The sequence below is a fragment of the Meleagris gallopavo genome, chromosome Z, assembly GCF_000146605.3.
Source record: "Meleagris gallopavo isolate NT-WF06-2002-E0010 breed Aviagen turkey brand Nicholas breeding stock chromosome Z, Turkey_5.1, whole genome shotgun sequence".
NCBI lineage: Eukaryota > Metazoa > Chordata > Aves > Galliformes > Phasianidae > Meleagris > Meleagris gallopavo.
The window spans coordinates 15,508,814-15,529,512 of record NC_015041.2 but is presented as its reverse complement, the minus strand read 5'-3'; the positions used below and the strand labels follow the sequence as shown (position 1 = coordinate 15,529,512).

The window sequence follows — 20,699 nt, the reverse complement described above, 5'->3', positions numbered from 1 at the left end:
AGTGCTGCCGAACGGGCAACTCGCGAGTCGCCAGGAAGATTGGCTTCGTTCTGACAGCCTGCAGGCCTGTTCCGTTAATGATGGTGGTGGAATCATTAAGTTGTTTAACTTCTTTACGTTCTGACGATTGTAACTACTTCCTTAGAATCTGCACAAACGTATGTGCGTGGCCAAATAATAGCCTCTTTATCTGCTGAAGATGAGCTCGTTTAATTTCTTCTACATTTTACTTCGACACCGTCTGTCAGTAGCCATGTGCCCGTTGATTCAGCCTGAGGTACTTAAGAGGTTGCTCCAAAAGTACTGCCTCCTATTTATTTCCGTGGGAACTACAACAGATACAAAAAGCACAATAGCACTATTTGATAGAGGATGCTCCCAGCTACAAAACACTGTTTTTCAACGTAGTCAGCAAATGTAGCTGTGCATTTTTGCCAGTGACGAACAAGAGCCTGCATGCCACATTCATAAACATATGAAACAATGAAGGTGCCCCACTGTCGCTGTCACCCTTGCTGAAACACAGCACCCACCGCCTCACTGTGCTCACTCCCACTGCTTGGCCTCCAGAAACGTGCAGCAAGTGTCTGTGAATGTCAGTAAGTGCTACTTTTTTCCAAATGGAGGAATTCAGTGCCACATCTTTGCTTGTCATGCACTTCCATGTCACACACCATTCTGTCAGGCTGCTCCTTTGTTGCCATCTGTCACACAGCAACAACATATAAAGGAATATTGATGGAAACGTTCATCCTGTACTGTCATATCACCAACATTTGCCTGCTGAGGGACAAGACCATAAAATAGGAGGCATTACTTTTAGAACTGGTCTTATAGAAGCTTAATAGCAGTGCAGCCTGTATCTGCAAGCAGTGTTAAAAAAGCAGACATTATCTTGACACTGTTTACATGTTTTAATTTTCAGCCATTGCAGTCCTGTGAGAATATGGACAAGCTGACTTACGTCAAGTTGTCCCTGTTTTAAGGAGCTCTGAATGTATGTCACTACTTTCACTTCTTCAACACCTTCTAACCTAGGGCTCATTACCCTCAAAAAAGGAACCTGGAAGCTCTTCTGTTCTGCTTTGAAGTTCCCTTTTTTCAGGATAGAGCCTGCTTATTTCTTACAGTTTCCATGAGTATAGCCTGCAGTATACTTGAGACTTATGCCTTGCCGTTTATTCATCCATTCATCATTCAGAATTTAGGAGACGGCCCACCTCACTGCAAGTAGCACTTCTGAAATCATTTTTATTGTTTAAATTAAGTACTTGCATTTGTGGATTGTAATACTTAAGCCATGGATGTGATGTGAAGTTATACTTTAAATAACAACAGACTGTGTCCATAGGTTTGCTTGCCACATTTTCGTTGGAGAAATCTAGTTGACCAGGAGATGTGCTTAGAAGAACCACAACAAATATGAAAACATTGGGAACTACTGTTGCACATAAGCTTAACAACAGTCTTTTGCAGCTCTGATGCAGCTTCTATCTGTGTAGGACTGTTGTTGTCATTAGGCAAATTAAAGAGGAACAAGTTAAATTTGATTTAAGTTGTATGATTATTTATTATAACTGCATGACTTCACAGTTAAGAATTAAGGCTTTGTATGTGATGACTTGTCAATTGAGTCTCCCCCTGCACTAAGAAATTGTTGCAGAATCACTATTAGCGTAGCACATCAGCTTTGCTTTTGGTAACACAGAGCTGTTGTGTAAATAGATTTCAGAACTATATGTTCTGTTTTTCCAGCACCATTTCCAACTGCACAGACACTGTGGATGGCCACAGTTGAGGCTGTGGTAGTGGTTCCCCTCCCTGCCTTCTTTCCCCCATTCTTCCAGGAGAGTTCTCTGGTGAAGAAGAGTCCTACAAACCAGTTAAGCATAGTCTGAGCTTGTGGGATAACCAGGATAACTGACTAACAACGCATTCTGTGTCTGCTGTGGTGTATACTTGTTCGGTAACCCCTTCCCATGGCCAAGGCAGAAAACCTGCACTGGTCTGTCCAGATGGGTGTTTCATTTTAAGGTGTTGACACATGTACCCGTAGCAGAACTGAGTGCTGGCATAGATTCGCAGTACAAGCAAATTGTACTGTGTGTTTGTGCTCCACTGCAAAGACTAGATCACAGCACCACTAGGCTAGAATGAGAGTTCTCAATCTGGTGATTCGTTGTTTTCACTTCTTGAAGCTTTTCAGGCTTTGTAAGCAGGAGAGAGGGAGAACTAGAGGTAGAGAAAACATAAATTTACAGGAGCAAACTATTAATGAAAGTTCACTTCTGTTTTGAATACCACCTGAAAGTCATCCAGAGTGTAGCCCAGAGTGGGACTTATGTAATTGTTTCACAGTTTCTTTAGCAGCAGCAGAAAAACCTGGATTAGTAAATCCTCATTTACTTGTTGCCTGTTGATGACTTTTTGATACAGGTGTTTGTGGGAGAATTATGAACAGGACAAGAGGACAAGTCTGTGCAGACTTACCACCATTTGTGACATTGACATGGTGTTTGAATTTGTAGGTCTTTAGATTATAATGAGTATTGGGACTGTGTTGGCAGCATGATGGTTGTGATTAAATGATGGGAAGATCATGTACAGAATTTTGTCTGTCATAAGTTTTTTAAAAGATAAACCTCCAAGACTAGGTGAGCCTAGGTCACATTCCTAGTATAAAAGCTCAAGGTAGCTATAACACCTCTAAAATACACAGGATAGAAGTATTTGATGTAGTGGAAATGGTCAGGCAATAGGTCTGGATATCATAACCTGTGTATAAAAAATATTTAATGGCAGTGCAATCCAGGCAAGGAGGAGTAGGCATTAGATAAAAAGATAGTTAATCAGGTTATTTTTTCTGTGTTTTGTTCTTTTGCCTGCAGTTATCTTTTAAGCTACATTGGTTCTGGCTACAGTTATCACGTACAGTTTTGATATCATACAGTTTTCATATCTGCATCTATTTGTAAAGTAGTTAATTTGCTGGTCATGAGCTTCTTTTATCTATTCTGAACAATAAGCATTTATAAGCTAGACTTTTGAAAAAGGTTTATTTTTAAGTAGGCTCTTAAGTGACAAATAAACAGTGCTATATCCCAAACTATGCTTTCAAGCCTAACTTGGTGCATGCTATGTCTTGGAAGGATTGCTTTTCTTTATGGAGTATTTGAAAGTGTTCTGGATTCTTTGTAGCAGTAGTGCAGAGAAAGTCTTATTGGTGATCATTGTTTTCTGCATTTTTCAGATTGAATAATAAAGCACAGGTACATTATTTACAAGAGCTTTTAGGGAAGTGATGTTTTAAGCAATACTTCATCCACACCATAATCAGAGTTCTGAGGAAGGAAAAGATCTCTGGAAGGAGAAGTCTTCGGAAAATTCCAACTAAATTCACTGATGCATGTTGAGGTTTGAATTTGTTTCCAATTCCAGTCCATCCACTAGAGACTTAAATTTTTATCTGTGTTGTTTTGGCTAAATCCAGAGCATGATTTAAATTCAAACAAAAGAAGTTGCAAAATGCAGAAGGGAGGGATCTCAGTTCCTGAGCTAAGGGAAAAGTATGTTTGGGAAAAGTATGCAGGATATTAAACTGAAAAAGACAACGGAACAGAATAAAAAGGAACAGAAAAGATTATCAGTCTTCCACATGAGACTTCTAGTAAAGTTTTACGCAGAAAGAAAGAAGCTGTAAGCTGTAGAGATGACCATTAAAAGCAACAAAAATAAAGCCATAAAAACTCGAGATGCAATCAGAGGGATGCAGAAGGGCTTGGGAATGACAGAGGAACAGGTGGATAGTGGATAGTTGTAGCAGTAGGTGAAGTCTTTAATCCCATGGTTTTCTTTCAATAGTATTAAGCAGCTAGAAGTACGCTGAGATGAGTTACACTGGGAATATGCAGATCATAAAGGTAATCATAGGCAGAAAAGAGGTGACATAGAACTGTAGAAAATTATGTAAGAAATCAGTAGAAGAGAAATGATCAAGAGGGAAGCTATAAATGGGATTTGGAAAGGAATAGAGTGTCATCTGGAAGGAAATTAAAATGCTGCTGCCAAATAAGAAATCTCTTTGTAAATGGTGGTTATTAAGGGCAAATTGGAAAGCAGTTTTGACAGGTATAGGAGAGGCAGAAAATAGAGAGGAAATGAGCAGGAATGTGAAAAGTGAGTCACCAGAAGACTGTAAAACAAAAAGACTGTTTAAGACATTCCAAATGAGGCCAAAGAACTAACAGTGATGATGCAGAAGGAAAGGACTTTGGAGTAAAGGGGAGTGCGACAGCAAAAGTGAAGGGTGAGAAAAAGGCAGTGCTATCACAGACTGCAAAGAATGCTTGTACAATTGTCTTATTTTATCTGATCGCTTCTTGTGATCTGTTTCACTGCCAAGATGAACAAGATAAAATCACGCCTTTAAACTTAAAAGACTTAATACAAATCTTTTATGTCATGAGTTGTAGTGTCATGCATGCTGAAAGCATGAAGGAACTGGCAGCCTTATGAGATGAAATGGCATCATTTATACCCCTTTGCACAGGATGCATGTGTGTCCAGGTAGACAACAAGCCTGATGTAGATTTAAAACACCTCATTCAATTGTTCCGTTCAGTGCCATCCTTTTTGATCTTTTGCTATCGCTAGTTCCCATTTATCTTTCCATTAGCCTGTCTACCATACAAAATATCAGGAAACAATTGCACAGGAAAAGCAGATACCTCTATCATTTTTGTTTGAAAAATATGTCCTGGCTGAGGAATTCTTCGGTAGGTAGCAGGTGTGAGAGCTGCCAAGCCATTATGTTTGTTCATCTGAACATGAGACTGCAGCAAGTCCCATGTGAGACTGATTCAGTTGAAGAAAATATAATTCTATTTGCTTAAAAGCAATCTGCTTCCTTTTGTTTAGCCTGGAGTGTTCTGAATGCATGCAATACATAATTATTAATGCATTATTAAGCCAGTTGTTGTCTTTAATTCAAAGAACATGAACATGATACACTACTATAATTCAATCTTTATTCTGGGAAATACACAGGAAAACTGTGTATGTATTTGCTGTAAAGTTTGAAGAAATTTATTGAGAAAATTTAAAAAAATAAAAAATAAATAAAATTCAGATTACAAACTTTTTTCAATCCCAGTGTAAAAGCAACATCCATCATAGTGCTTTAATTTATATTGGCTGTTACTGTAGTAGAAGAATCAGAGCACAATGATTTATTGAACATTTTACTTAAATGTGGAGGGTGTTTTGAAATTGCTATGCCTGCTGTGTTTGACCAGTGATGTTTGCATTACAAAATGACAATTCCCAGAAGCAAACTGAAGGGGTTTTCTGTTTTCTCCTCAGGAGCTTCTGAAGCTGTAGAACTGCCAGTCTTAAATTCATAGCAGATATACAGCTTACCTAACTGCATTTGTCTTGTTTTCTTTCTTTTGTTCAGAATAACTGTCAGAGTCTAGAAGAAAGAAGCATATTCATCAGATATGGAGGAGGATACAAAGCCTCTCTTGATCCCTGTAGGAGGCGATGAAAGTAATTATGGAATCATGAATATACAGTTTAATCCAGAAGATTTTAAATACAAAAGGTAAGAGGAATGCTGAGCATGCAGAATGATTCTGTAATGGTTTTCTGTCTAAATTTTGCTTGCAGCAACAGAATTCTGTGAAGACGTAAAACTATCATTTGGAAACTAGGATCTAAGTGCAATTTTGTCTCTATACTATGTTTTCTCTAAGCACCAGATGATTTTTATTTAACACAACAAAGTGAAATGTTGGGACTATGTATGAAAGCTTGCTAGATGCAGTAGGTAAATGGTTGTCAATGTGTGTGAATTGCTGTGCATTCTGAAGGTGATATGGGGAATAATATGTTATTAGCTCATACTGAGGAAATATTTTGTCTTTAGGAACGCTATAGCGTTGCTTGGGGTTTTTTTTTTAGACAGAGCAAATACGAAAAATAGAACAATTTGCTCTTTTTGCTTTGGCTGCAAAAATAATATCTAGCTAAGCAGTAGTTTTCTCATCTATAATAATGTTCTCATACAATTTAACAGCTCTGTTCCTCAAAAGAGCTCAGAATGGGAGGATTCCTCTGCTATTGCAGTTAAAGTTTTGTGAGTTGTTGTTTGTTGTCAAATCAAAACTGAGATCATATGAGGACTGCTCTTCTTGTGTTAGCCAGAGACAGCAGTTCCACTTTTTTACAAAAAAGAATAGCTCTGTGCTTTAGGACTGTGGTTTTACTCCTTTGCCTCATTTTTTTTTTTTCTCTTTCCATCAAGCATCTTATTTCAGTATTGCAGGCTTCCCGTGGAAGCTGAAGATGGCACTGTTGTATACAAACTCTTTTTATTTGTGGCCACTTCAGAAGAGTTTTTGAAATTAGTGAATTCCTGTTGTCTCAGCCTGGACCTGTAGCTTTAGAAAGCATTAAGAGACTGTATGCTAGCCAGGGCTAAATAACTTCTCATCTATATGAGGGAAAGAGAAGGAAGATGGAGGGTAGACAAAGGTAGGAATTAGCACAGTGGAACAATGGAACACAGGTGTGAGCATGTGCAGAACAGTGTATATAAAGATTAGAAAACAGTAGGGGTGGAAAAAGGGATTGTGCAGACTACCACTTTAGTTCATCTTATTCCTGTGGAGTGTCCAAGTCCCTCACAGCTCCTCACAGCTCTACGCACAGGAAGACTGCTAATTTTTATAGAGATTTTGGGGAGCTCTTTATGTTGAAGACTACGTGTGTTGTGTTGGAAGATCAATGAGTTTCAAGAAGTGAGAGAGAAGTCTGTTTTCTTGTGATATATCAAAAAGCCAAGATCTACTTTTCAAAAGTGAAGTATTCATTCCTTGTTGTGCTTTTTATTTTCCATGTGATTTCTTAAATTTGATTATTCAACTTCATAAAACATCATAAACTGGTGTTTAGTTCTCTCTCCAAAAGCAGTAAATGTTCCTGAATGTTCCTGGATTATATTTCCACCTTCACAACCTCCATCAGATCCATTCTCTTTGTTCTTATTGTTCCTCCGTTAATTTCTTTCTTCCATTTAGAACATCCTAGTCTTTTGTCTTCCAAGTGTGCATCAGATCTGGGCTATCAGAAAGACCTGGAAATTGTGGTGCCAAACAAGGTTGAGCTCCCATCTTATTAGAAGGCATAGCACAAATTTCAGGTTGGATATTAGGATAAGCTTCTCCAAAAGAGTGATTGGGCACTGTAACAGGCTGCCAGTGAAGCTATGGAATCACTGTCCCTGGAGGTGTTCAGGAAACATGTGGGTGTCTTACTAAATGGTCACAGTTTTGTGGGCAATGCTGATGGTAGATGGACGGACTAGATGGCCTTTGAGATTCCAACCTTAATGATACTATGATTTTATGATCTTTAGAACAAGGAACAAGGAAGAAGAGCTTGCGTTGACATGGTCAGAGCAATACTGGGGACTTTGTGGTCTTGGAAGTGTGACTGGAAGGAGTTGCTCTTTTGATCTTTAAGATGTAGCTGAAGGGAGAGAGGTTTATCATCCAAACAGATCAAATGTTGCAAATGCAATAATAGTACATGATGTGCTCTGGTTAGCTGCTCCTTTTTTTAACTCACTGTTCAGAAACTATAATCAGATGCAGGTGGTCACTTACCAGAAATTTTCAGAGTCTCTATTAAGCTTTGAGATCACTATCAAAGAGTTCTTTGTAATCTTTTTAAGTTCATTTTGTCCTTTTTTGATACCGTTCTGTTCCTTTGCTTGGGTTTTGGGATTTGATTGCATTTACATCGTTGCTTGGTTTTCTTAAAAACTTGGAGGATTTAGGATTTTTGAAAGGCGTGTTTTTCATTGTTTACTTAAGAACAGTGAACAAATTGCTTTTTTAATAGAACTGTAACTTATTTTATCTAGTATTCTGGTATTTGGGGCAAAATACAGAGCTACTTTTAACACTCTCAAAGGGGGGGTTCTTCACAATGACCTGAATTTCTTGCACTCTGTTAGGCTTGTTTGCCTGTTTTGTAGGACCCTTTGAAAGCCAGACTGTCATTGTAATGGCTTGTTGATGCTTACTGTATTCAAGGGATAACAGTTTTTTTCTTCTTAGTGCTTATTGTCAGTGCATTGTTTGCATATGAAAAACAGTGCCCCCTGTAAGAGAAGATCAAGCCTTCTGTGTTTTTTTTTCCCTCAATTCCTTTTGAAGTTCCATAATGTTCTCTTACAATGTAGGAAAGTTCAGAAGGTGGAATTAAACAGTTTCTGTAGGTTTTAAATTAAACAGTGTCTGTAGGTGGCAGTCAGATAAGCTTTTCTCATGAGAAAGTATTTCCTTTTCGTTTTAACATTTCTCTTAACTTAAAAAAATAGATAATGGTAAAGGCTAACTTCCACAGCAGCTACAGTTTCTGCATTCTCGGTTTTACTTCTCCAAATCCATGTGAACTTTTTATTCCATTGCTTGGTTTTCATTTTTCTGTATCACTAACATTTCTACTAATTCCTAATCTTACTACTCCCTCACAAGACCTCTCTATGAACCTTCTTACCCTCTCTTGTAAGAGAGGTATAGAATATCTTTACCTTTGACAGAGTAGAGGGAAAGTGCTTGAAATGTGGTGTGGCAAAGCTTGTGGTACTTTATTTGCTGAACTAGTGTGCATCCTCTAAAGGATTATTGTGGTTCTGCTTCCATTAAGTATTTTAAGATAGTTGTGTGGTCATGCACTGATCATTATAATTACAATGGTAAATATAAATATGGGAAAAGGTTAAGTTGCCAAGAGAATAAAGACTTTATAGGATACACCATAGGCATATGACTTAAAATTCAGACAGCTTGGATGGTAGAAATCAAGTCTTGGAGTTGTTTGGAACTTTGGTTTCCTCAAGGTAAGTATAGTAACATCTGTAGTGATCTTATGCAGATAGGTGGAAGAAATAGCAACTTATGAATCCACAGTCAATATCTATATCTAGTTTTTCTTACTACTTTTGCTCCTTACTTTAATTTCCATGACAGTGAAGCAGTTTCATTTCATAGTTTCTTCGGTGCATTATACAGTGACCCTGTAATAATTTGGTGACTGAGTAATACAGCAAAGGAATTGTCTGGTTTTATTTCTGTTCAATAATATTTTCAAACTCCTGAAATAGTAGCTAACAGATGTAGAGTTTGTTGAAGAAATCTGTGTAATAAATTTCTTGTGGTCTTTTTGGAGGGAAGGAAATAAATTGTGCTATTCCTATTGTTCAGTTATGAAAAGTTATTAATAACATCACGCAGATCTAAAACACATTCAACAGCATAAAAAACTACATGGTAAGGGCTTAGTTCTCCAAAAACTATCTTTTGATCAGGTGTCCAGAAACAGTTGTTAGCTATTTAAAAATATTTCAGCTAAAAGGCAGGGTAGGTTTTTGCTGTACTGCTTCACTGCTCTGCAAAATAGAATACATTTCTGAAAATATCCAGAAATGAGATGTGTCACAGGTGCTAGCAGCTGTGAGATTATATGTAGCTTGCGAAACAAAATTACTTATTCTTTCTTTCCCCAACCTTCCAAATCCAACATTTGAAGTTTACACAGAGTGATACTTGGAAACAGCTCTAATCATGAGCATCTCTTTTCATTTTCTTTGCTACCCAAGTTCATAATGTGAGAAAGTTTGGACAACAGCTCTCTCTTTTTGTAGACCAGCTCTAGATTTTTATTAACTGTGTTTCTTTGTGAGAGAAATAGTAGCAGATGAGCAAGTTACAGGTTTGCAGGGTATGGTTTCTGAAGTACATGTGCGAGGGGTAATATGTGGGAGGTATGGACCTCCTGCATGGAATCCAGCCTGTAGTCTCTACTCACTCTGTTGTGGAAAACAGCTGTGTTTTACTGGTGTGTTTGTCCTGCTAAAAAGAGCATTGGTTTTCATGCTGGCTATTGAAATACAAGTTGTATTTGTGTTTGTTGGTGTGGATATAATACATTTGTGGATACTGTCATCTATCTCAGTGCGTAATAATTGTCTGTACTGTTCTGCACTAATAGTCACAGCCTTCAATCATGTAACCTCTCTCTTTCCCTCAGATCACATTGTCCCGCATCCTTTTCATGTTCATTTTGCCACATGAGTTATACGGTGAGATTGCTTGTAAAAGTTTTCTAGGATTTGTTGCAATTGCAGATGCTTGTATGTACAGACTGCTTGGCTACTAAACTTATGGTCCCTAAGAAAGAGTTTACCAAAATGCAACCCAAATTGTGTCCTACCTCCTTTGGGCTTTGAAAATCTTAAAGTACTCTCTTGAAAGCTTTTGGACATGTCTGATTATGCCCTACAGCCAGTCTTTGATCTGAGTATGACTGGGGGGTGGGTAATGGCCTTGATCGTAAACAAGAGTGCCACCTACACCCAATGAGATCAAAGAGGAAGATTATATCCCAGTCTGCCTACCTAACTTGCAAATGTTTTCAGGGGGACCTGTAGCAACTGTAGAACTGATGAGGGATCAGTCTGTCTTATCATAGTCACTTGCTCAAAATGACTGGATGTTCTGAGGACATTGGTATTCTGAGGGAAAAAAAAAAATCAATTACTGCTTTCGATCATCATCAGTCTCAACCGATGTGCACCAGAACGGTGTAACCGATGTTACCAGAAGGGGAAGTCACCCAAGTACTGTCTGCATTAAACATGTATTCCTCCAGGCAGAAAGCAGCAGCAACACAAATACAGAATTTCCTTGGGATTATTTTGTGTTATTTTGCTTGTTCATTTGTTTGTTTTCCGTCACACATATATTTGATTCTAAATCATGCTATTCTGTTTTATAGGATAGGTGGCATTTTGCTTATTCAATCCAGACAGTGATCAAAATACTGAAGAAAATGAAATTTCTTTATTTAAAGAATTTTCTATCCACTAAAAGATATGTTTCTGCTGTACATCATTTTTTTTCTTAATACTCACTTGGTCATAAACTAACACTACTGCTTTCCCCATAAAATAGGATGTCGTATTCATGTTTTCTGTTATTTTACCTTTAAAATAATCTGTGGCTTTGACTTGAGTTGCCTAGAAAATAATCTCCCTCTGTATTCCAGTCTGGAATTATTTCCTTTGATGGCCATGTCAATAGTTTTTCAACACCAGGCTGAAAGAAGTCTTTGCCATAGATCTGTTTGCTTTAAAGCAGAACATAGACTTTGTCTCAGTGTAACTTTTTCACACCGACAAAAGAAGATTTAGAGGGTGTATCAATAACATTAACTTGACAAGGGGAGAGAGTAGTTCTCATGAAGCTCTTTGCTCTACACAGCAGCTGTATAATTAGCAAAGCATACTTTCAATTATATTTTGTGTTTTAATTAAAAAAAAAGGAGCTCATTTGAGGAGGCATTCAAACATACCATGTTTCCTGTTTTCATTGCAACAATCTTTATTATACAGTTCTTCTAATGAAATATTTTTTCAGCAGTGTCCAATGACTGGATCAACCCAATACATTTGGAGCTAAAAAAAGTTGAGTCCCTTAAAGCTGACAATCCATGAGTATTTTTGTTTGTGAAATAACACCTGCGGAGTTATGTGCACTTCAGGCTTGATCAGTAAGACTATGGCTTAAAATTTATTTCTGTTTAGTTGTGACAGAATCTTAATTAATTGTTTATAGGAGCACCCTAGAAGTCCACATGCAAAATCGGCATTTTCCTCTTCATTTTGTGAACTCTTTTCAAAAAAAAAGGAAAAAAAAAAATCCACCTCAGTGTGGAATGCTTTAAGAACTGAAAGTGTGTCCGCTTTCATTTTAGTGTATGTGAAATGGTTTAGCAAGTCTAAGCAATTTTTTCCATAGTGAAGGAGGATATAAGAAGTAATGATGTCTCAAGATGAAGGAAAGAATGATGAACTTGTAAAGGAGTGAAGAGTGAGATAGTTTTCTCTGATTGTTTAGATTTTTCTCTACTGGTTTATATTTCTCCTACAAATACTCATAACTGCTGTGCCTATTAAGCGTTCAGGAATGAGGCCATGCTAAAACTTGAAGACTTAGCATCATCTCTTCAAAGATATGACAGCTGGCTTCAAAGCAATATTCCTTTTCTTTTCTCCAGATAAATGGGAAGGAAATGCTTAATGATTCACATGAGAAAAGAATGAAACCCTTGCTATGGAGAGCAGTTGCAGGAGGGTTTCCTTTGTAGGTCTGAGCCAGAAAGGTGTATTGAGGATGTCATTCAAATAGGCCATAGTCGTATTACAGTAAAAATGGCATGGATTTATGCCTGATCTAATTTTTACTGTTGGTAGCCTTAAACATGGTGAAATCTCTGCTAGAGATTTGTGTTGTAGCTTCAGGAGCAGGAAAAACTGCAGCTATCACTCTGCTTGCTCCACGTGTAGGTACACATAAAGAAAACTTTGGTGGAGGTAGCTGCATTCTTCTGCTGTGGCTGTGACCATACCTGCAGTACTTGTATAACTAGAGAAGAGGGAAAGGAAGGCCACCTTCCTGCTGTATGTCTGTGTTCGAGAGGGTATGTCTGGACTGTGGGGCATCTGTTCCTGGGAATCTCGTTCTCTGTAATTAGTCTAAATTTGAAAGAAAATTTGAAGGTGATTCAGAACTGAAAGTGACATCTACTGTTCAGTGGCAAAGTCTAGTCCTAGTTTCTTTGGCTCAAGAGTACCACACTGATTTATTTGGGCTTGGTTCCATCTGCATTAAACACAATTTTATGCAATGTTTTTGGCTAGATTATTAGTTCCCAGCCTTTTTTTAGCTGGTTCTCATTACCTCTGCTTATTTCTCTTTTTCTGTATCTTCTTTCTGTTTCTGCCTTACTTGCGCCTTCTGTTTCTAGCTCTATTCCTCATTGCTAGTTCTGGCAACACAAGTTAAAAATGCTAATGTGCTTGGCCAAGCTTATTAACGTTGTATTACTGATGTAACTCATTGCTGAGAGCGAGTAGACTGGATATTAGGTCTGAATTTTGATGTTGTTGTTGTGCAGAATCTGAGCAATGTAGATTATATAAAGATTTGATGGTTTCACTCACATTTGTTTCTTGTCAGTGAATGATAGATGTGGCCAGAGTGATTCTAAGCTGTTCTCTGAATTATGTTACCTCTTGTAGTACAGGATTGCTAAAAATATTCCTTTCTTTTCATTTTTCATCCCCCTCCTTTAGACCATTTCATGTGGAGCCTACAAACATAGTCAGCGCCAATGATGACATGCAAAGAGTCTCTGACGAAGCTTCAGCAATGAATAAGCGGATTCATTACTATAGCAGGCTCACATCTCCTTCAGACAAGGCATTGGTGAGACAAAGACAGGGCCAGATGAACTGAGTTTTGGGTCTTCCACAGCCTAGGTATATAAAAGAAGTACAAACAATGGAAGGGGGGAAACTAATTGTAGTTTGCTTTGAAGTAGATAGGTAGTAGCTGAGTACCTTGACAAAGTTTCCTGTTATCACAAGTCAAGATCAAATTCTTCTGTCTTTACCATCTAAGAAAAGATACAATTTTAATTTTGGAAGAGTGGTCCAGGTTGCCCAGATAGGTGTACTCATTGCTGCCCTTTATGAGGAGGATTTGAGCACCAATCAGCTGTGGTGATTGAGCTATGTCTGCATGATTGAGCTCTGTATGTTACCAGTCTTTTTCGGAAGAAAATCTGTCTTTCTACTGCTTGTTAAGAATTCAATGAATGTTTTTTAATGCTCTTTAAAGAAAAAAAAAAATACTTGGTCCACCTTTTTTTCTTTTAAAGTGTGCTTTTCCTGGAAAGATTTTGTTTTACAACAGTTGACTTGCTATATCTGGGGTAATATTTATTTTGATGCTATTAATAGTTATTCCTTTTTGTTCTTTTGTTAGGTTGCTCCTGATCATGTACTTCCAGCTCCTGATGAAATCTATGTATATAGTCCATTAGGAACTGCTTTTAAAGTTGACAGTTGCACAGATGGCTATGGTAAAAACTCCAGCATAGTGACAATGTATGTTAAACACCTTCTCATATAGTAGTCATAAAATGTGTTTTTTTAATATTCTATATTTTATCTAAGAAAGCAGTATGGAATAAGAGTCTTTTTAAAATAATTCACTGACTTTTTAACTTTTCTTCCTAGATTTGTGATATGGAACACAATGATGGGCACATCTATATTAAGTATCCCATGGGGTATAAAACAGGTAAAAATATGAAAAATATATGCTCATGAAAATGTTTTTGGCAATATGGCTTGCTCTTCATTTTTCTGTAGTGATATTGATACTTACAGTATTGTTTTTTTCCTTCTAAACAGGCAGGATTTACTTCTGGAATCATTCTCATCATACTGATGGGCATTTTGACACTTTATTGCTGTTACAGAGTTGTGAAATCACGAAAAATGATACGTAAGCTTCATACTGCGAATATTTCCGCAAAAGTGTGAAATACAGAGTTCTAATAGTTTGTTGTATGCATGTATACTGGAATATTTGTATATAAAAATATATTGTTTCTGAATATAAAGGAATGAGTTCTTATTATCATTTAGCCATCTGACAGCTGCAGTTCCGCTGTCTGTAAAATATGCACAACTGAAGGCATTTATGTATTTTGCAGTCTATGTTGTATACAATTTATGTATGGTTGCATCACTGAGGGTATATCTACTTTGAGTGTATTTTTGTTATTCAATATTCATATCTGTTGTTCTTTTATACATAAACTACCACCTTACTTGTTCAAATAAAAGCAGTTAAGATTTACTGCTCTGGCATGTAGCTCATTTCCAAGTATTGTTGAGGACTGCAACTTCTGCAGAGAGGCTTAGCTGCAAATGCTAGCATGCAGTTTTTGGCCCAAACCCTTAGTGCCTGTGCTTCGTAAAGTACTCAAAGTAGTAGTATTGCTGCATTTCTTCAAGCTAAAGCCTCTAATTCTTCAGGCTCCCTGTGTAGAGCAAGCAATATTAACGTCATAACCCATGTGAAGAAAAACAGCATTATGAATGTTGTACTTAAAATTTAACAGCAATTTTCTTAGCTCTTGGAAATCCTATGAATTTGTGTCAGAATTCAGAAAAAATCAACTTGTTCTTTTATGAAGAATTCTAGTGACCCTAATATAACATAACATTTTGTTTAGATTTCTAATTTTTTTAATTATTATTATTTATTTGTTTTTAATCTTCTTCAGCTTTAACAGATACCTCAAACTGGGAATTCCCAGATGTTTGCAAGTATTATTTTGGATCTTTTGGTCAATGGTCAAGCCTCTTATTTTCTATGGTATCTCTTGTTGGAGCCATGGTCGTTTATTGGGTGCTTATGTCCAACTTTCTGTTCAACACAGGAAAATTTATATACAGTAAGTATTAATCTTTTGTTAATTTAAACAGCTGTCTTGTTTAAAGATCAAGACTTTGGTTTATACTCAGAAAGGATTGTCCCATTTACTTAATCTTGATTTTATTACTTTCTGTGAAAAGTCAAGTGAGAATAAATAAGTGTGCATTTATAGGCATAGTCACTTATGCCTATAAATCTGGTTTTCAAAGCCAGTTTCTCAGTTTCTCAGCATGTGTTTCTAATAAATGACAAAGTACCAGTTAACTGATTTGCAAGTGAGTACAGCCTTCTTGGTCTAGTTTAAAAAATGTGTTTTCATTGTTGGGCTTGAAAAAAATTCCAAACTCAATCCTAACTTGTTTCTTTCCACTTTGTATGTTCACCCCCTCTTTGTTTCTGCTGATGTAACTATTCAGAATGATCCAGGTTAATGAAAAAGATCTCCACCTAAGAATACAGAATCATAGAATTGTGCAGGTTGGAAAAGACCTTGAAGATCATCAAATCCAACCACAACGTAACCAAACTACTAACAACCTAACTCTACCAACCTTCTGCTAAATCATGTCCGTGAGCACCACATCTAAACAGATTTTAAACACATTCAGTGATGGTGACTCAACCACCTCCCTGGAAAGCTTATTCCAGTGCTTAACAACTCTTTTTTTAAAGAAGTTTTCCTGATATCCAACCTAAGCCTCCCCTGGCACAACTTGTGGCCATTTCCCCTCATCCTGTCACCTCTCACTTGTGAGAAGAGACCAGCCCCACTCTCACTGCAACCACCTTTCAGGCAGTGGAAGAGAGCAATAAGGTCTCCCCTCAGACTCCTTTTCCCCAGACTAAACAGCCCCAGTTCCTTCAGTCTCTCCTCATAGGGCATGTTCTCCAAGCCTTTCACAATCTTTGTTGCCCTTCTTTGGACCTGCTTCAGCACCTCCATGTCCTTTCTGTACTGAGGTGCCCAAAACTGAACACAGTACTCAAGGTGAGGCCTCACCAGTGCCATGTACAGGGGCAGAATTACTTCCCCAGTCCTGCTCACCACACCATTCCTGATACAAGCCAGGATGCCATTGGCCTTCTTGGCCACCTGGGCACACTGCTGGCTCATGTTCAGCCGACTGTCCATCAGTACTCCAAGGTCCCTTTCTGTTAGGCAAGGTCCTGTTCTGTCAGGCAAAAAAAAAGAAGTTTAACTCTAGATTCCAGCAAATGAAGTATGTATATATGTAGATAGCCATATAGACCATTTTTCTGCTAGCGTCCTTAAAGGAATGATGAACAGTAGCACAGTAAGAGAACAATTTTTAGTCTGGCATTGCTACAGAAGAAAATCTTGGTTAGTTACACCCTTGTATGTGTGCAGACACACAGGCTGTTGTGGATACAAGCAATTAGGTGTGTAGAGTTATGGGAATGAAAGATGGAATTGTGAGCTTTGAAAATCTGACTAATAGTGTTGAATAGCACTACTAAGTTTTAAAAGCTTCTGTTTTGAAAGTAATTAACAAGTCTTTTTTGAGGCATGTAACAGCAGAGATACTTATGCCCCCTACGCAAAATTTAATTAGAGTCTCACCATCCCTGAAGGACACACATTACTTTATTGAGTAATGAATGCATTATTTTATAGCTGACCTAATTCATATGTTCTTAAGGCCGTTTCATTTGTTTTCTTTATAAGGCTAGCATTTTAATCCTTAGTTATTCTAAGCCAAAACATTCTGATTCTGTTAAACAAACTTGAGAATCATCACAATAGGTCTTTTTCTAGGAAAGAAATTCCTTTCTGTATGAGAAACAAGCTTCTCTTAATTGCTTTAAAAATCGGAAGTCTTCTACCCTATTTGATTTTCTGTGTGCATAATACATCCACATGCAGCAGAAGCAAATTTTAACCAAAGAGATACTAATTAAATTTCCATGCTGATGGGCGTTTTCTGCATGCGTCTATATATATGTAAATATAAGGAGACAGCATTTTCTTACTGATCAAGTTTGAGAAACATGAAAATATTTTTGGTTGCAGTAAAGTAGCACAGGAGTACAGTTGAGATAAAGTACTATGAGAGATGACTGTAGATACTGAGACTTAAACATTTTTCCAGACATGACATTATTGGGAATAATGAGGGAAAAAAAACAACAACATCCTTCAGGCTCTGAAGAAAGATTAGAAAAAATGAGTAGAGGAAGCTTTATCTGTATAATACTGTATGGATTAAGGTTATGGTTGAGTACACCTTTTTTTTTTTCTGTCCCAAAATAAACTAATTTTTGAGATATATCTCCTCAGTACTCCGTGATGCAACACTGCAGTCAAGGAGCGGGGACAGGTGGAAGTGTGCTGGGGAAATAGAAATGAGCAGCTGAAAGGGTATGCTTGGGTATTGCATAGATGGAGGGGACTGCTGAGAACATGTGGTGCAGTGGTCCTTGAAATACCCATCCGAGGTTGGTGGGAAGTGCTAATTGCATATTGCAGTTCTGATGTTATTCTTTCAAAATGTTTCCTTAACATTTTTGTTTAGTTAACACATAAAAGCCTAATAGAAGAATCAGAACATTGCTAATAAGATTTTATTTTTTTCTTTTCAGACTTTGTTCATGATATCAATGTAACAGATATTGTTCCAGGCACAAATGGAAGTAACAAGGGTAAGAAGCACTTACTAGTTTGGAGGGGGGGGAGTTTCAAGGCAGTTTTCATGCATGAATTTTACAGTTTAAAATGTATAAACTAAGTTCTAACTATGTTTTTAGAAAGCTAATGTTTTCTATCTGGTGTTTCTGCTTCTACAGTTAACTACTTGGAAAGATTAATAATTTAAAATGAAACAGCGGGGGGGAGAGAGCAAGGCTTAAGAAATATATTACAAGTTAGCGTATACCCAGCTAGGTACTCCTAAAAGCCATGAATGTTAGATCAATTAGTTGTGTGATTAGGAGTTTCCTTAAGGAATTTAACCTTTTATCCTGAAACTGAGGCATAGGAAGCGTGTTTTCTGTTGAAAATTCTTGGCTGGGGCATTTTTGCTCCTCAGTAACTCTGCAGAATTTATTTATTTACTTATTTTAATGCTGTAAGCATTTTTTTTAATTGTTGAACACAGAATGAAATAAGTCTAACGTGCTCTAAGACAAGAATCTGCATTCAATTATGAAGATGGATTGAGAGTTTTCAAGTAGGCAGAGTGTAACACACAGTGAAGGCAGGAGCTTGCACTTCATCAGCTTCAGGTCTTTCTGCCTTGATGTACTAAGTAACTTGATGTTTAGTTCTATTTTATGAAGCTGAAAGTTTTCTTTATTCTAAGCTCTTATGGGGATAGGGAAACACTTCAGAAACAGCTGTGTCATGCCAGCTATAATAGTGTTTCTGGAGTGCAGCTATTTGGAACTCAGAAATGATGAGGGAGAAATTGGTGAGGAAACTCAGAAATAATTCTGAAAACCAGTTGATTTGCATTGAGTTAGCGCTGAACTCTGTTTCTCCTTAAGTCCTTATGAGTAAGGTACCAGAAGCTGCTGCTGTGTTTTTTCTCTTGTGGTCTCTCATGCTTCTCCTGTTTCATCCCATTCTCTGGCAGCAGGAGATGTAACTTGAAGACAAAGTTAGAAAATCATATTCCTCTATTCCATATCATCCTCCACTTACTGGAAGATTCAATGCAGGTGCTGCAGAGAACTAAGGGCTGCTGGATAGTCAGATGTCTCTTGGCTGGGTATTTGGGGGGAGCAAGGAAATCACAAAAAGCGAAAGCATTTTTCGAGGTCTGTAAAACAGTGCTCTTACAAGTAATGTAATGCAAGTAAGAATACTGAAAGTAACATAATGGTCTCAAAAAACTTGATAGAACACTTCATACACCTTTGCCTTTGTAACAAAATACTCATGAAGTAACATAGTGGTCTCAAAAAACTTGATAGAACACTTCATACACCTTTGCCTTTGTAACAAAATACACATGAAGGCAGTGTGGGAGGCAGGCTATAAAATATTGTGGAATGCCAATATTGGAAAGGAGAAATCGTTTTAGACCTTCCAGTGGTAATCATAGCGTTCTTGTCAACATGTTTGTTTGTTCCCAGGCAACATGCAGTGATGCAGGTTCTTTTGTAGACAGATGTGCTTGCATTTATTAATATGATGTTAAGAGTGCAGGACAGATTGCAATGCTAAGCGTGAAGTCAAATGTAGAGGTGTGCTGCTCTGGCTGAATTTGGGCAGATGTGTGTAGGCACACGACATGGTGCAGGTAGGTAAGCCTGGAGACCCTATGCCAAAACTCAGGCTACAAACAAATGAGTGTTTCTGTTGTGCTCAGCTTATAGTACAAGGTGCACAGCAGGGAAACTGTAGCACTGAACTACTGATAACAAACAGGAAGTAAGACCTGAGTTGTTAAATGTTGCTTTTGGTTCTTCTTCCTAAAGGTAAAGCACAATCCAGAAATTAGGGGATCTTAGCAGTGAAAAATATGTGCAAGTGAAATTCTTTTCATCTGGGTATATTTTCATTTTCCTTTCCAGTCATTTGTCCAAATGCTGCTAGTGATCACCCACCACAGAACGAGAGTATGATATTCTCTTCTGGCAACAGTACAGGTTTTCAGCTCTTCGAGGAGTGGTGGAGCAAATCACAAACAGTACCATTTTACTTGATTGCTGTTCTTCTACCCCTGCTAAATCTGAAGTCTCCATCCTTCTTTGCAAAGTTTAATGTCCTAGGTAGGTAACAAGTAGTACTAAGGCATTGATTTATTGTGTCTGAAGTATGTAGAAAACACTGAAAGCTACTCCAGTGAGTAGCTTGCCAGCAGCATCCTACCTTGGGCAATTCATAGGTCGGTTTGTTAATTACCTGCAGACTTTCCACCCTGTTTTGCTTGAATCTTGTGGTTAGTAGGAAATGATTTTTTTCCCTTTGCTCCCTTGATAATCCCATATAAATTCCATTGTATTTGCAACAAATTTTCCCAAACTGTAGTACACACTGCAGTGCAGTGTTTGATACGTACTTCTTTGGCCCAAACAGTCAGATACACCCTTACTCAACTGGTAAGTATTTGAACAGGCAGTTATTTACTGTAGATAAGTACTTTAGACCTGAAGTAATATGGCAGTAATCAATGTATTAATTCACAGCAACGTCAGTCAGTCAGTCCTTGTAACCTGCTGCCGTACTTTGCTTCAGCTCAGCTTCTGGCCTTTCTGTACTACAAGGACAAAAACTGTGACTTCTCCTTGCTTTTGTTCATTGAGAGAGAAGAGCAAAGCAGTTGGGAATGGTAAAGTAAATAAAGTGCATAAGTGATAGTGGGGGCAGTTACT

General features: G+C 37.6%; 2 protein-coding genes across 2 annotated transcripts in view; one reads left to right on the top strand and one right to left on the bottom strand.

Moving 5' to 3' along the window:
* The window catches only part of DDX4 (DEAD-box helicase 4), a 21,233-nt gene extending 20,188 nt beyond the window's left edge, over nt 1-1,045 (bottom strand). The window contains exon 1 of the mRNA XM_019610183.1: nt 965-1,045. Within this exon, the coding sequence (XP_019465728.1) occupies nt 965-1,045 (81 nt within the window). The remainder of the gene's footprint in view (nt 1-964) is intronic.
* A 2,198-nt stretch (nt 1,046-3,243) lies between these two features.
* The window catches only part of SLC38A9 (solute carrier family 38 member 9), a gene marked incomplete at its 3' end in the record, with an annotated part of 38,385 nt that continues 20,929 nt past the window's right edge, over nt 3,244-20,699 (top strand). Inside the window, exons 1-9 of the mRNA XM_019610182.2 lie at nt 3,244-3,414; nt 5,456-5,602; nt 13,205-13,337; nt 13,899-14,020; nt 14,153-14,216; nt 14,330-14,423; nt 15,211-15,381; nt 17,964-18,023; nt 19,899-20,096. Of these exons, the coding sequence (XP_019465727.1) occupies nt 5,499-5,602; nt 13,205-13,337; nt 13,899-14,020; nt 14,153-14,216; nt 14,330-14,423; nt 15,211-15,381; nt 17,964-18,023; nt 19,899-20,096 (946 nt within the window). The remainder of the gene's footprint in view (nt 3,415-5,455; nt 5,603-13,204; nt 13,338-13,898; nt 14,021-14,152; nt 14,217-14,329; nt 14,424-15,210; nt 15,382-17,963; nt 18,024-19,898; nt 20,097-20,699) is intronic.